This window comes from Jatropha curcas, chromosome 9 (genome assembly GCF_041381405.1).
Source record: "Jatropha curcas cultivar XTBG-Jc1 chromosome 9, XTBG_Jcur_1.0, whole genome shotgun sequence".
Classification (NCBI taxonomy): domain Eukaryota; kingdom Viridiplantae; phylum Streptophyta; class Magnoliopsida; order Malpighiales; family Euphorbiaceae; genus Jatropha; species Jatropha curcas.
Genome location: NC_143159.1, coordinates 22309820 through 22326252, shown reverse-complemented (window position 1 = coordinate 22326252; position 16433 = coordinate 22309820). Strand labels below are relative to the sequence as shown.

At 33.9% G+C, this 16433-nt stretch overlaps 3 protein-coding genes across 3 annotated transcripts; all 3 read left to right on the top strand.

The window, feature by feature from the left end:
- The first annotated feature begins 1444 nt into the window (after positions 1-1444).
- LOC149493809 (uncharacterized) lies at positions 1445-1939 on the top strand. The gene is made up of 2 exons (XM_089726355.1): positions 1445-1553; positions 1638-1939. Exons 1-2 carry the CDS (start codon positions 1445-1447, stop codon positions 1937-1939), a joined length of 411 nt encoding a protein of 136 aa, XP_089582481.1.
- Positions 1940-8066: 6127 nt separating this feature from the next.
- LOC105636996 (transcription factor IIIA-like) lies at positions 8067-9420 on the top strand. Its single transcript, XM_089725625.1, has 3 exons — positions 8067-8460; positions 8528-8813; positions 9058-9420. Exons 1-3 carry the CDS (start codon positions 8434-8436, stop codon positions 9270-9272), a joined length of 528 nt encoding a protein of 175 aa, XP_089581751.1. The 5' UTR covers positions 8067-8433; the 3' UTR covers positions 9273-9420.
- Positions 9421-10240: 820 nt separating this feature from the next.
- On the top strand, positions 10241-14481 carry LOC105636995 (Ribosomal L18p/L5e family protein). The gene is made up of 2 exons (XM_012220397.4): positions 10241-10519; positions 13982-14481. The coding sequence occupies exons 1-2, from the start codon at positions 10328-10330 to the stop codon at positions 14375-14377; spliced, it is 588 nt and encodes a 195-aa protein (XP_012075787.1). The 5' UTR covers positions 10241-10327; the 3' UTR covers positions 14378-14481.
- Positions 14482-16433: the final 1952 nt, after the last annotated feature.

The window sequence follows — 16433 nt, the reverse complement described above, 5'->3', positions numbered from 1 at the left end:
ACATGGTTTCTACCTAACCTCAATGGAGCTTAAGATTAGCATGTCAACAATGTAACACAATAGCACATAAATGGTTTCACAACGTCATCGTTCATCATATTGATTTGATTTCACACCATATAAATGCTTACATGTTATTTTAATCCATGTTCTTATATTATATTTTTGTTGTAAAATGATTGGATGCATGCATGTTGAGCAAAGGAATGTAATTGTATAGAAAAAGAAGTCCAAAATGCATGAAAACACAAGTCGCGAGCGCGCAGGGAAAAGTCGCGAGCGCGAGATGCTTCCCAGGGAGAAGTCGCGAGCGCGTATTCAAACCTCGCGAGCGCGAGAAGTGCAATCGAGAGTCAGAGAGGTTTCTGGCTCAAGTCGCGACCGCGCAGCACAAGTCGCGAGCGCGAGATGAAGTCGCGAGCGCGCTTGTGTGATTCGCGAGCGCGAGATGCGCACACTGAGAGTCAGAGAGCTTCTGGCCAAACTCGCGACCACGCATGTGAAAGTCGCGAGCGCGAGTTGTGCCATTTGAGAGTCAGAGAGCTACCTGACTCAAGTCGCGAGCGCGCAATAGGAAATCGCGAGCGCGACTTGCTTCCCAGTATGCGCGAGCGCGCGACGTGATTCTGTGCAGTCTGTGTTCTTTTGGCCATAACTCTCAATATACAACTTCAAATTGAATGGTTCAAAAGCCCATGTAAAGCTAACACAGAAAGAAACAAATAACTCTTCTATGACAATTCCTAATTCCATCATTATATGGGTTCAAAATCAAGATGAAGTTGCTGGTAACATTTCCAGCAAACTCTGTTTCCGTTTCATATATTCATCCCCTGTTTTCACATCATTTCCAGTACTTCCACCCAACAACAAGCAACATATCATCTCATGAGCAACACTCCACACAATTTTTCATGCAAAGAACATGGGAAATAACAAGAGATATCAAACCTGTCTTGCCACAAAGCTGGGGCTCTGTTTTAACTTCTCTTTTCTGCAGCTTTGGAACTTTCTTCTCCTATACACAAGAATTCTCATAACTCATCTTCAATATAACTCAATTAAAGAGTGGATAACATATAACTTCAAGGAATTCTACTTACTTGGAGGTGACTTAGTGCTTAACGTGCATGAAACTTGCAAGGAAACGGGAGGGAAAGTAAGAAGAGAATATGAAAATGGGAAAGTGAGCTGATAAGAACGGGTAGTCTCTAGAAGAAATGACTTGGCTGTGTAACATATCTACTTGGTACCTCAAGTGTACAAAGACACAACTTAATACCCACACTGTATGTTTGGAGGCAAACAAGTCCTAAACTTTCCATGCAAATAAGTCCACTTATCATCCATTCTACCCCAACCAGGTTTGGTTCAACCCGACTCAACTCAAGAGGATGTTACACCAACAATTGAAGTAAATTGGGTTTGCAAGGTTTCCATCTCAATGGGAAAGTCATACTCAGACTGTGTCAGTCGTGATATTGTGGATATGGATGCCTGTAGAGTACTATTGAGACATCCATGGCAGTGTGATATAGATGCATTGCACAAGGGTAGAGAGAATTCATACATGTTCACTTAGAAAAACAAGAAAATCATTGTCTTACCTTCTGGATCTTCTATCAATGCTTCTAAAGTGGAGGGAAAATCCATAGTAGATGTTTCTTCCAATGTGCAGGAATTATCTGGTGCAATTGAGAAGTCAGGAGGTGCATTGGCATTGTTGATTAAACCAGAGACAGACTCTAATCAAGGGGCACTAGTACCACCACCAGTCAAAGAGTTACTAGATGAGTTTCATACTGTAGTTGAAGAACCATCTACACTTCCACCTTTACGGGACATTCAACATCAGATTGATTTCATCCCTAGATCAAAGATACCAAACCTGCCCCATTATAAGATGAATCCAAAGGAGAGCCAGATCCTTCAAGAATAGGTAGAAGAATTTATTGAAGAAGGGTCACATCCAGGAGATCATTAGTCCTTGTGGGGTTCCTGCCTTATTAGTACCAAAAAAAGATGGGACTTGGAGGATGTGTATTGATAGTCGGGTAGTCAACAAGATCATAGTGTAGTATCGATTTCCCTATTCCTCGTTTGGAGGACATATTGGACCAACTGTCAGGATCTATAGTGTTCTCTAAAATAGATTTTCCCAGCGGTAATTTCAAATCCGAATGAAGGACGGAGATGAATGGAAGACTGCCTTCAAGACTAAAGAAGGATTATATGAGTGGTTGGTTATGCCGTTTGGGTTGACTAATGCACTGAGCACATTCATTCGACTTTTGACTCAGGTTTTGCATCCTTTCTTGTGCAAATTTGTGATTGTGTACTTTGATGACATCTTAATTTTTAATCGCAGCGAGGAGGAACACCTTCAGCACCTTCGATGGGTGTTGGATGCTTTGCAGAAAAATGAGTTGTATATCAACCTTAAGAAGTGCAGTTTTATCAACCTTAAAGGTAAAAATTTATTAAATTATAAATTTTATAATTTTAGTTTTTATAAATGTCTCTATTTAATGTGCAACTTCATTAATTTTAATGTAATAAGAATTCTTTTTTTTTTTTTTTACATTTACATTTCTACTAAATCAAACAAAAAAAGTGTGGCCATAATGTAATCAAACCATATAACATATAAAATTTGTATTACCAATTTTATGGTTTAAAAAACTATAAAAATTCAATTATTTGGAGTTTAAAATATTTAAAATATAAAAAGCAATTTTAAAATTTTAATAAAAAACAATACTTCATTTTTAAGTAACCTGTTATGGCAGGTAACATGCCACATGTAAGTTTATAAGAAATTATGTATTGAAACATAATTTTCTTATTTCTATACACTAGTAAAAGCCTAGAATTAAATCCAATCGAGATATTGAACTATGAGACATACATGATTCAGGGATAAAATTTATTTAAATTAACATTAACTATGATTTGATTATATAATATAACAATCATTACTCGATCCCGCAGAACTGGATTATAAATTCTACATTGGGTCTTACATAAAAATGCTGAAATTAAAAACCATTTCTTATTATTTTACTAAAAAATGACTTAAGAAAAATGTTTGGAGAAATCCTATAAAAAAAATATCCATATATTTTCAGTATCCAAAAGCACATAAAACATTTTTTTTTGTATAATTAGAAGGTTTAATTGTCTCGCGTCGTAGAGCGATTAAACTTGTGTTTTCATCTTTATGGGAATTGAAGTCACTAACCACCTGAAACATTCCGTAATTTTATTTTCAAAATTATTTTAATTTGTATTAAATCAAAAATCTTATTTTTGGAATCTCAGACTATATACGAGGACATAGTGCACATTGAGGTCCACAATTAGCAATTGGACCTAAATCCATAACATTATTATTGCGTCCTGCTGACTCGAGAACCTTCTAAATTTTCTTACATGGATTTTTAGATTAACCAAGAATTATTTTTGAACAAATATCTGAATTTTCTTTTTAATATTTTGTTGAACAAATAATAATTTATTTGGATTAGTAGGCCTAGCAGTGTTTCTAGAAAACTCACGAAAGACCCCTCAAATAACTATTTTAAATCAGCACAAACTGGATAAAATCAAATAAAAACTAGAGAATTCTTTTGAACCAAACTGGGCAATATGTAAACTGTCTTAAGGCTACTAAAAAAAAGGAGAGAGAGAAAAGAGCTTCTCCTTCCTCTCTACGCGATTTCATATCGCTCCTCCACCTGTCAGTCTCTTTCCTTCTCTATTTTCGACGAAACAATGGCCATAAACTGGCACAAACTGGCACTTAAAGCTACAGAAATAACTCTCATGACCTTCTCTTCCTTTCTTCACCTTCGACTTCTTTTTGTTGGTTGAGATTGTTGGGAAAATTGCTATTTTTCCCGCCCTTCGGATCGGCTTCAAGCAGGAACAAATGAGAAAATAAAATAATGACTGAGAAATTAAAGAGAACACAATAGTTTAACGTGGAAAACTCCCCAAGTAGAGAAAAACCACGGCCGTTGCCAAACGACAATCAAGAAAAATATTCACTATGCGGCAAATTGTTACAACCACAATTACAAAATATTTTTCTACCTGACACTCTCAAAACACCCCAAATATTTTATACTCCAAGAGACTTGCTCTAAATCCCTAATATAAAACACATTCAAGTGTTTTGGTGTGCTTTTGGTGTGTTTAGAAACCTAAACATTGGCTTCCTTTTATAGCCAATTCAAACACCCTCAAAACTCAATCTCCCTGATGTGGGATTGAGCACAACCAATTTTTTATATTTTTTTTTCTTTTGTTTTCAACAAAGGCGGCTAACAGAGATCGTGAAAAGAGAAAGAGCAAAGGAGAAGGGCAGTTTCGTTTCTAGCCAAAAACTCACCGTCTTCGGCAACTTCCTTTGGCCAGGTGAGTTTAAATCTCACCTTTACCACCTCTACATTCATTTTTATCAACTAATCTTTGTTCTTTAATGGGATATAACAATTTCAAAAGATTAGATTTTGAAATTTAATTAAATTGGGAATTTGCTAAAATTAGATATGATTGGCATATATTGAAGTTAGAATAAGCTTCCCCATCAATTTGGAGCATTTTAACTGTGATTTTGCAAAACTTAGTGGAGGTTGGCTTTTCTGGCCACCGTAGGTGGCAGCTCTACGGCCGGCCGACAGTGGCTTTGGTGACTGAAAAATCCTAGACAATCAGATTATTCAGTTTGACATGAAGATTACAATTATGCAAATAGTTTTATGATTAGATAACGTTGCACGCTCAGACAAATTATCTATACAAATATAAAATCTATGAGAATTGTATATATTTGATAGATATGGATCACTTAATTGGCTTATAAATTAAAGGTTAAATGACTAATTGCATAAAATGAGTTAGAATGCCAAATTAATAGAAGGGATGAAGTTATTTATATTTGTTTACTGTGTTTATTGAATATTTATGTTGAAAAGTAAAACATCTGTGGTATGGCCGATTTGAGTTGGGAAGCAGGTTGGTATCGGATAATGATTATGATGGATGAGACACTGTAATTAATTAACCCGGTGGATGGGCAAAGTGCTTCTATATGTTAAACCACCCCAATCAATATCTTGTCGGTGCACAAAAAATATTTTTAATAGTTTTATAATCCATCCGCAACCTCAGCTACATGTTCAAAATATTCATCCAATACAATCCCATCAAACTCTTCAATCATTCAACTCAAAATCATAATTTTCATTACATGAATAAAATATTCTCATTGGCCATTGAATATTATATAAAATTCAATATTTAATCATCATAACTCAATAGTATGAAATCATACTTAATCACAGTTTCACATAATTCAAAGTATTTCTATAAGAACACTATATTTAATTATTTAATTGTTTTATACAAACTGTATTATCTTTTGTAATTTGAAAGTAATTTATTAAGAAGTATAATTTTTAAGGAAGTAATTTATCTCGAAATATACTTTCAGGAAAGTATATTTCCTAGGAAATAGACCGGTTCTAAACCTAATAAAGCCTTAATCTAACGGCACCAAAAGTGAGTAATCTTTGTAATGATTTGTGGACAATAATGACTTTAATACCATAAACCAAAATAAATTTTCTGTTTTTTATACTTTTCAAATTAAATTGAGTGACTAGCTTTAAAATTATGATTTTCAATGGGTTTAGACTGTTTATGGTGGTTCAAGAACATCCTGAGCTTGAACAATGAACACCTCTCTCGATCCGATCCAACTAATTAAGAACCATGGGCCATGGCCCATTTCCAAGTTGCATCCCTCTCTCCGCTAGCCGCCAATGTAAATAGCAAACAATTTAGGGCTAGTAAGTCAAAGTGCCTGCGTTTCCAGCAAAAGAGAGCGTGCATGATATCGTCTTGTTCTGCAGCAGCATCAACTGGAACGCTTGTCTGCGCTGACTCGCTGCCCAGATTCAAATCATTCAGTTAAACTCGCTTCGCTTTCATGTGTCTCTTCATTTCTTCGCTTAGACATCTCTGTCGGTAACGAGTCACTCTCAATCCGTCCCAATCCCACCCTCAATCAGGTATGCACTTTCTTCTTCAATGTCTCAGTCCCGTTTTGTGCTTGTATAACTTGCCTAAACTGAAACTCTATTTCTGTTGGATTGGTTCTAAATGAAATTATTTTAATGTTTAATGTTGTTTCTTTTTTGCTGCCGATTTTTCCTGGGAGCCAAACATGGGGCTGTTTGTATTTGTCTTTTCAAGGCCTCATTTGTTGCCCCCTTGCTTTGTACTTTGTTAAAGAGTAATCATTATCTGCTTTCTTGTGAAGTTTTATTATCAGTCTGTATGTTTCTATTGAAATTGTACTATAGAATGTAAAATAAGTAATAAATTGTAGAGGAATTGTTAAATTTAGTTTTAAGGCCTTGCAATGTATCTGTTGGGAGCGTGATGTGGGTCCATAAAGCCTTACGTTTTTTTCACCTGGCAATTAGCTTTTAGAGGGATGAGTTCTCCAAAGACATGAGTTCACCTAGCAACTAGCTTTATACTACTATGTTAGTTAAATTATATATAAATATTAATATCCTGTTTTATATAGATGAAAACAAATATTAATGTCTTTTATCTAGCTGAATCTTAATAAGACCAGAACTTGTAGATGCTTGATGACATCGAAAACACTATTGATTCAGTAAACAATTTGTAAGCTTTCACGGTCTCATCCATAGTCTTATAGGCTTTGTACATATTATGGTTGGCACCTAGAACACGTCTTGAGCTTTCTTGCCACGATCTATATATCTCAGGCTCGATTCCATGAAAAACTAAATAAAACTTTGATTTACGTCTGTTGCAATAAGAATTCATTATAGCAACTAAGATAGATATTGAAACTACAGAGAGCAGCAGTGAGTGCTAAACAACTGCTAAAAAAAAAGAAGAAAACGAAGAAAGCTTTTACACATTTCAACTGAAAAATAATGGGCTTTGTTAATCCCTTTCAAAAATAAAAAAAACAATTATGGTAGTATTCGTTAATCGATGAGTCAAATAAATAAATAAATAAATAAAATTTAAAGCTTTGTATGTTCATTGATACTCACTCCCATTTAATGCTTTGTCTAGGGTTATTAAATGATAAAAAAGAAAATTTTGAATTTTAAATTTTCATTCTATTCCTATCCACCAAAATCTATCAATTTTAAGTAAGGACAAAACCGATACTACACAGTTAAATATAGGCAAAATAGACAATTTGGCTGCCATGATCTTGGACTGCCATGAGCCAAGAACCATCACCGATAATAATATTTGCTTAGTACAAAGATCATTACTATAATGTATTTTGTTGCCAATAGGTTTTAATGAAATCTTGCATTTCAGTTTAAAAGAAAAAAATTATTAATAAATTGGGGACATGAGAATTTGTTTTTTCTTTTGTCAGCCATAAAATATTATATATGCAGCCAGCTAAACTTTCTCATTCTTCTTCTTATCGACAGAGAAATGGAAGAATCGATGGAAAATGAAAGGCCAAGGCCACTTTCTCGAGATATTAGACGTTATTTCTGTGATTACTGTGGAATTTGTAGATCTAAGAAGTCTCTTATCACTTCTCACATGGAAATTCACCACAAGGTTCTTTCATCTCTCTTATGTTCTTTTATTTTCGAGTCTGCATTGGTTTTTCTATTAAAAAGTGAATCTGGATCTGGATTTTTGGTAAAGTGGTTCTTCAGATCATTGGGGATCGGTATTTAAGGTTTTTATTGTGTCCTGCGCTTCGATTTGAAATATTTTTTGTTATTGTTTTCATGCTTTTTCAGGAGGAGATGGAGGAGGAAAAAGATAAAAATGAAGAAATTTGAGGGTATTAAGTCTAATACTTGCGAAGAATGTGGTGCCAGTTTCAAGAAACCCACATATCTTAAACAACATATGCAAAGTCATTCCACTGTGGTAGGTATCATGGCCGTTAAGTTATTTTCATTGCTTGTTTTGCTTTGTGTTGATTGTACTGCTTTAGCTGTTGATCGCTTATTCACCGTTTCCTGATTTGAAAAGGTTTTGATTTACTATATTATCCATCCTTGAATTGTTTTTGTGAGTTTATCTTGTCCAGTACAATATTGTTCTCAAGTCTCTGCTCTTTTGTTCTCTGGAGTTTTGCATTCTTTTTCCCATATGGGATTTGATGTAATTGCATTGTTTTTAGCATATGCAGCTATTGGAAGTTAATAATCTTGCATGATAATTTTGTTTTTTCCAATGAAATGAAAAGCACCTGATGTAATGGCGTAAAGCATTGGATCCCACACAAAGAACTCCAAAATGCAAGAGGCTGCAATTTTAGACTTGAATGGACTAGTATCAGGTTGGGAGACCTCCTGAGAAGCTCCTTCAAGTGAGCCTCAGTCACGCACTGGTTGAATGAGGTTTGAGGGCTTCTTTATTCAGGTAACAAGTTGGTGGTTTAATTGTGCATATAGTTCCCATCATTGATGTCTTATTTCTGATTTTGTAGAGGCCATATGTGTGCTTGGTTGACGATTGCCATGCCAGCTACAGAAGGAACGACCATTTAACTCGCCACCTTCTTAAGCATGAAGGAAGGCTTTTTAAGTGTCCTATTGAGAATTGTGACCGTCAGTTTGTTTTCCAAGGCAATGTGAAAAGGCATGTTAATGAGTTTCATAGTGAGAAGTCCCCCTCAACCAATGCTGGTGAGAAGAAGTATGTTTGCCAAGAATCTGGGTGTGGAAAGGTGTTTAGATATTTGTCAAAGCTGCAAAAACATGAGGATTCTCATGGTAAGGTTCTTCCCTGTCCAATCTGTTTCTCCCATCTTTTTGAAAGATCAACTTTCAGACCTCTTTTTGTAATTTAGGTGGATATATACAAGGTACTTGTGTGAATGTTTTTGTGTATTTGTCCAATTAGAATATTTTTTCTCAAAATAAGAATGTTGTATGCTTGGTTTGGAGTTTTAGCTATTTATTAATTGGAATTTAATCACTATTCGGTGTTCACTAATAAATGTCTTCACTGCTGCAGTTAAATTGGATCCGGTGGAGGCAATTTGTGCAGAACCAGCCTGTATGAAGCATTTTTTCAATGTTCAATGCCTTCAGGCACACGTCCAGTCATGCCACACATACTTGACTTGTGAGATTTGTGGGACAAAGCAGTCGAAAAAGAACTTAAAGAGACATCTACGCACCCATGAATCAGGTGGTGGTTCCGTGGAGAGAATTAAATGTCATTTTTAGGGTTGTCACGATGCATTTCGAGGGTTGTTTTGTTTTGATGTACCTTTTAATTCAGTAATTTTTTTATTGACATACTTTTTATTATGTTTTATATGGATTTTGTTCTCATTATAATTTGTTATAGTTTATTATTATTATTATATTTTAATTGGTTTTTAGTTTGTGGTTGATATTATTCTTATTGAACCTTAATAGATGTTTGATTGTCAAATTGTTTTAATAGAGAAGTGAGATATAGGTTTGAATTTCAATTTGTTTGTTCTATTTTAATATTACTATGTACTGTTGATTGAGAATATTACAGGTTAATATGTTTTATTATTTTGAATATTACAGGTTAAGTTGTTTTATTATTTTGAAGTTGAATTTTAATGTATTTTGTATGTATTTTTTTTGTTGCACTTTGAGTTTGGATTTGATGGATTGAATAAATTTGTAATTAAATGGGTATTTAAACGGATTCGGGTAATATGTTGGTATTTTCAAATGGATTTGGAATGGGTTTGGATATTATTGGTTTATTTTTTCATAGATTCGTGACGGATTTGAGTATTTAAATTATTAACAGATTCGGAGTAGGTAGTTTGTTTTTTTGTAGGTGTCCGCCCTGTTGCCAACCCTAGTCCAAAGGCATCAAAAGTCAAACATCTTTTCAATGAACAAGTTTGCGGACACTTTTAATGACTTCAAACCATAAAGCAAACTAATTTTTCAGCTTTTTATATTTTTCAAACTAAATTAGAATACTAACTTCAAAAATTATGATTTTAGATGGTTTAGACGGTTTGAGGTGTTTGATGAACACCCTTTAATTTTCAACGTTAAAATCATAAATTAAACTAATTTTTCAGTTTTTATATTTTTTAAAATTATGATTTTGGATCTGTTTAGATTGTTTATGCTGGTTCAATGAACACCTCTCTGGATCCTATCCAACTAATTAAGCACTATGGGCCAGGGCCCATTTCCAAGTTGAAACCATCTCCGGCGGGCCGCCGAGGGAAGTAGCAAAATATTTAGCACAAGTGGAAGTGCCTGCGTTTCCAGCAAAAGAGATGGCTTGCATAATATCTTCTTGTTCTGCAGCAGCATCAACTCGGACAATCGTCTCCGCTGACTCACTCCCAACTCATTCAAATCACTCAGTCAAACTCGCTTCATTTTCATGGGTCTCTTCATTTCCTCGCTTAAACATCTCTGTTGGTAACGGGTCACTCTCAATCTGTCCCAATCCCACTCTCAACAAGGTATGCACTTTCTTCTTCAATCTCTCAGTCCCTTTTTGTGCTTGTATAACTTGTCTAAACTGAAATTTTATTTCTATTGGATTGGTTCTAAATGAAATTATTTTAATTTTTAATGTTTTTTCTTTTCTGCTGCCCATTTTTCCTGGGAAACAAACATGGGGCTATTTATGTTTGTCTTTTGAAGGCCTCATTTGTTGCCCCCTTGCTTTATAATTTGTTACAGAGTAATAATTATCTGCTCGCTTGTGAAGTTTGTTAGCAATCCTTTTGTTTCTATTGAAAATTGTACTATAGAATGAAAAATAAGTAATTAATCGTAGGGGAAATGTTAAATTTGGGTGCATTGTCACAGTTCTGAGGCCTTGCAATGGATTTGTCGGGAGCTTGATGCGGGTAGATAAAGCTTAAATTTTTTTTTTTTCACCTAGCAACTTGCTTTTCTGATTATTGTGTGGAGCTAGAGGAAATGGGATTTGGCTTTTCGATTTTGGTCTATGTGGTTGAAGATTCATCTGCACTTATTGGGGTCCAGTGCTCTTATTGAGAATAGAGTATTCTCAACTTACTCTTTCTATTGGATGAAATACTTCTGAAATCTCACTTAAAATCCTCCTTCAATCACATGCAACATAGTTGGTGGCAAAGAATGAACCTTTTTTTCGTTTCTTCTTTCTAACCTTCTTTGTTGTTGGGGGTAAAAAGAAATACCGCGACTTTTCTTTGACTTGAGGAAGCCCAGGTCCTCATTTATTGGTTTTTAGAAGACTGAGATAGTTGGTTAAAATATCAAGGGAATGCCTAATTTTATAGAAGTTCTGGTGCGTGGAGGTGTTAGTACTATGATAGTTAATTTTTATGTAGATATTAATGCCCTGTTTGATATTAATTAAAACATTCTTTTTACTCTTAAAAATTAAATTTCATAGAATTCAACATATAACTAAATCAAATTTCATCAAAGTAAATGACTCTGCATCGTATTCATTTATAGCAAAAAAGGGATAACACTATAGTTGTTTGCTAAAAAATAAGTTGAATGCCTCAATAAATGAAAATCTTATTGGCAAGGATGGTTTAGACTGCCTTAGTGCCATAAGCTCATAAGGCTTCTTGTTCTGAGGGCTGTAAAACCAAGTAATGCATAACGGAGTTCAGCATTATCTTTGCTAAATTGTTTTCATTTTACTTTTCAGATATTGCCATATTTGAACAATGAGTAGTTAATCTCCAGTCTTATGAAACAAGTTGAATATTTGGCACTGGCTGGATGATATAGTCCTATAAAACTATAAATATAGAATGATTTGGAAATAGTTGATTCCAACATGTGCCTCTTCCTCTGCCATATTTTAGATCTCATTTGCTTGTTTTCACAAAAAAAAAAAAAAAAAAAAAAAGTCAGGTTCCTCAGCTAAGTTGAAGATATAAAGTGACAACACTAGAGAGTAGGCTTAGAGCAAATATCTCACCAAACGTAGAGTTGAGTTGCATATAATTACTGAAAAACGTCATTTCATTGTCAAACTTGAACTTGAACATGCTAGAGTGATTGCCAAAATAATGTGCTATGAGCTGGTCCTCTGTAGGATACTAGGATTCATATAGAAAATTTCTCACTCAATGAAGACATTTTTAGGTGGTTGCAAACTTGTGCACATCATGCCTTGTGACTTTGCCAAGGGATTTGGCAGGCACAGTGGTTCTTAACGTGATTCATGTGATATGCAAAAGCTGTCTCAAGATGCTGAAGCTTCTAAATTTTATCAAATAGATTTGACACAACCTACATGCTGTATATTCCCCTTTTTTTCCTCTCCACAATCTGAAGGGGGGGGGGGGGGGGGGGGGGGGGGGGGAGGTTTGGCCTTTTGCTTACTGTTTAGTGTGAGGCAAGAAGGATAATTGTATCATTTTTTTGTCTTCAGTTGCTAATTTAAGATTTGAATCTTAAGTATATAAAGTATGAACCTAGCCCCCTCTCTGTTTGAGTCCAGGACCAAGGATAATTATAGCAAAATGAAGGAGGCCAGTCCATGTTACTTATCTGAGTGGTCAATTAAGTAGAGGAGTTGTTGAGTAGTGAGAAGCCAGGACTAGACCGGTTTTCCATTGTAGACTGCAGGGTGGCAGGCAAAAATTGGTTGAATCTACTGCACCCAGAAAACATTTATTTTCTCACAACTCAGTTATCAGGGCACTTGACCTTAAATTTCTATATGTTGCATGAATATGCCCATCTAAGGAGGGATAATCACTTCAGAATAGCAGAATTCCTAGTGCAACCGAAGGAGAGATTCTGTTCAATGGATCACTACAGAAATTATTTGTGGGAAAAAAGCTTATTAAAAAAAAAAAAAAGATAAGAAATGCAGCTCGGAGGACAAGGTAGAACAAAAAGATAGTAGTGAAACAAATGCAAACACATGGAAACAAGATTAATAGAGAAGCGACTTCAATTCTGCTAAAGACACCCCATTAGAGGCCCCTGAAGCATCAGCCCCAAGAGAAGTCATAGTTATGATATTTTTTGTGTGGGATCTCTCTCTCTCTCTGTGGCTGTGAAGAAAATGGATATTATTGAAGGCTATATAATTTCTCCATTTCATGGCCATTTTTTAGAAACCAACTTGTTTGTCAATCAATGTTTCCAGTGATTGCTTTGCCAAGTAAAATAATAGTATTTCCAGTCATTGATGGCATGTTGGATACTTATCAAAAATCTTGCATGTTAATAAGTATGTGGAATTTATTCCTTGATGTTTTCATTCGTAGTCAGCCTTTTTCTTCTGCCAGTGCCTTTGCCTTGCAGTAATCTGCAGCCAGCATGTAGCTAATGCTTTTGAGTTCAACTCCAACCGACTAGAGAAGATGTGAGGTCTTCTTCTTAATTGTGGGGACATAAAATCATAGAACATTTTGACTTTCAAAAGTCTGAATCACCTTTTTCCTCGGGATTTCTTAACAAATCATATGGAATATGCTTGTTGTGGGACTGAGAATGATGCAACTTTAATCTCCCAGAATGAGACATAGTAGTAATTATGATCGTTTGGAAACTGGATTACACGCTTTTGATGGTCAAAAAAGCATACCAGAAATTTGAAGTTTTCCACCTTGATGTGAGGTGGTCCTGTAAGAAAACTGTCTGATAATAATTCTGAATAATCTGTAAGTTCCAGGCCTCAGAAAAGCAACCGAAACAATTAATTTAGGTTGTGTTCAAGTTAGGGTTTTTTGTTAGGTCATAGTTAACACGACATGGTTAAATTATACTTGTATTTTCCTTGTTGGTCCTTATAATCTTTTTATATTCCTCATCTTCTGCTGATATGGGAATGTCATCGAATTGTTTGTGTATTGTTAGAATGGACTGTTCTAAAATACGTTTTCTGAACAGCTGTAAATCATAAATTAATATTTTACAAGAAATGGAGCTCTGATATTCGTTTCACATGTCTGCAGAATTCTTTCATTCAAGCTGCATGGACCAGGAGATCTCGGGGTGAAGCTGCAAAGAAACCTAGCCGAAAATCGTGGAAACAGAGGACAGATATGTACATGAGGCCATTCTTACTGAACGTTTTTTTCTCAAAGAGATTTATCCATGCGAAAGTCATGCATCGAGGAACAAGCAAAGTGGTATCTGTTGCTACGACAAATGCCAGAGATATAAGAAACAGCATACCATCACTGACAGATCACAATGCCTGCAGACTTATAGGAAAGCTTATCGCTGAGCGATCAAAGGAAGCTGATGTATATGCTATATCTTATGAACCTAGAAAGAATGAGCGGATTGAAGGTAAGCTTGGGATCGTTCTCGACACAATTAAGGAAAATGGGATTTTAGTTGTCTAAGCTTATTCCTGATTTCTGTTGTAAGTTTTTGCTGTTGTAAATGACACAAAAAAAAAAAAAAAAAAAAAAAAGAAAGTATTTTCTTTGCTTATTTACTTGATTAATTGATAAGTCTATTCCTAATCTTATTACTAGGAGCTTTAGCTTGTCACTTTAATTGTGATTAGCTTATTCTACCAACATCCCCATTTAATTAATTAATTAATTAATTAATTATTGACATATAAATTTGTAATTGTATAATTTTTTTTTTCTTATATTTACTTATTTATCTAAATGAGAGTTTAAGCAATCAAGCACTCTGTTGACCAACTGCAAAACTGTGGATCTAAAATGGACAGAGAAAAACTTATGCACTGCTGTTTCAGCATTTGACTTCTGAAATTGCAGTAACTAAATATTTCTTATGGTATTTCTGAAACTTTATTGTATTATAAGGTATAATTAATTAATTCAATGAATGTATAATTCCTGTTATTCATATTTCATTATAATTAACATAATTAAAAAGAAAAAAAGGATAAATTTATTTTTGAAATTGTTTATTAGTGCATAATAAAATATTAGCCACTGTCATTAGTGCGGATCACTTAGTGTAACAAGATCACTTCTGAGTATTAGTGCGGATTCATTTATAGACAAAAGCAGAATGGAAAATAAGGATCCCGCATTCGGTTCGGTTAAACCTATTTTAAAAATTATTTTTTGTTAATTTAGTTCATTTTCAATGTGATCCATTTGATTCGGTTAATAATCAAAATTTAATCAGTTTAATTGGTTTTAGTTCAAGCAATCTAAATAAACTAAAAGGGAAAAGGGTATATTTTGAAATTAAGACTAAAAAAAAACTACAAATGACATCATTAATATATAAAATAGCTAAATCTATTTAATAGAGATTTGTTTCACCTCATTCACCTAATGGATAATTATTTTGTGTGAGAAATTTGAGCATAGTTTTCAATTTATTTTCAATAGAAATAAAATAATTATCATTTTTGAGTTGATTAAATATATTTTTCATCAATTGGAAGCGCTCACGCATATATATATGATGGGTGTGTTACCACAATATATAAAATATACTTAATTCAGTTCCATCTCTAATTTAATTCAATTTGGTTATTAAAAATCCGATTTTCAATTTCTAATTTAAGTGGATTTGGTTTAACAATTCACTTAAAAAATTAACCGAATGCTAATTCCTACCTCTGATTCACATACTTGAAAATTTGAATTTATTTAAGAATTATCTGAACAACCATGTAATGATTCTTCGTTGAAAATTATGAAAAAACAAATAATAATAATAATAAGAAAAGGCCAAGAATGAACTAAGAAAAACAAAGCAGGGCGTTTTTTCTGACGACGGTCCACTAACAAACATGTCAAACTACAATAATTTGCCATTCCTTCCAAAGTCATGAACGTTGTTGTATTTAATTATAGCTGCATCAACATTTTTTAAGCGTCCGCACCAAATTTCAAATATATTCAAACTGCCGACACTCACAAGTTTATCATTATAATTATTGATTTTATTTATATTCTCAATGGGGGTTTAGATGTGACTAAATTTTACTCCTAAGGTTAAAAATTCTAAATATAAAGTGTAAACTAGAAAAAAAAAAATTTATATTTTATAACATATTTGTGTTTTTCCCCTTTTCTTTCATTTATACAAAATTTTATATAATGAATAAAAATTAAATGCATAATTATTATTATAATATTAATAACTAAAAATGAGATAAAGAAATTAACATCTTGATATTCAGTTTTTCTTTAAATATTTTAAAATATAAAAAATAATAAAAATATAATTCCAACTCAAATTATGTCATGTCATTGATAGACTCGTGTATATAAAGGTTTGTGTTTGGCAACAGTGTAGAGTGTGTTTAGCAACAGTCTTCAAAGCTTCCAGTGTTTTGAACTAGTCAAAACACTATTTCTCTAGATTATTGTGTTCGGTAACTCATAATATAGGGCGTATTAGGCAATAGCGTTTGCATTTAGTATTTTGAACTAGTCAAAACTCTATTTCTCTAAATTA

Coding starts and splice junctions, on each gene's coding strand:
- LOC105636995 (XM_012220397.4), top strand. CDS start 10,328: ATGGCTTGCATAATATCTTCTTGTTCTGCAGCAGCATCAACTCGGACA. Junction 10,520..13,981: donor CCAATCCCACTCTCAACAAG/GTATGCACTTTC, acceptor ACATGTCTGCAG/AATTCTTTCATTCAAGCTGC.
- LOC105636996 (XM_089725625.1), top strand. CDS start 8,434: ATGAGGTTTGAGGGCTTCTTTATTCAG. Junction 8,461..8,527: donor TTGAGGGCTTCTTTATTCAG/GTAACAAGTTGG, acceptor CTGATTTTGTAG/AGGCCATATGTGTGCTTGGT. Junction 8,814..9,057: donor AAAACATGAGGATTCTCATG/GTAAGGTTCTTC, acceptor TCACTGCTGCAG/TTAAATTGGATCCGGTGGAG.
- LOC149493809 (XM_089726355.1), top strand. CDS start 1,445: ATGGGAAAGTCATACTCAGACTGTGTCAGTCGTGATATTGTGGATATG. Junction 1,554..1,637: donor TATAGATGCATTGCACAAGG/GTAGAGAGAATT, acceptor ATGCTTCTAAAG/TGGAGGGAAAATCCATAGTA.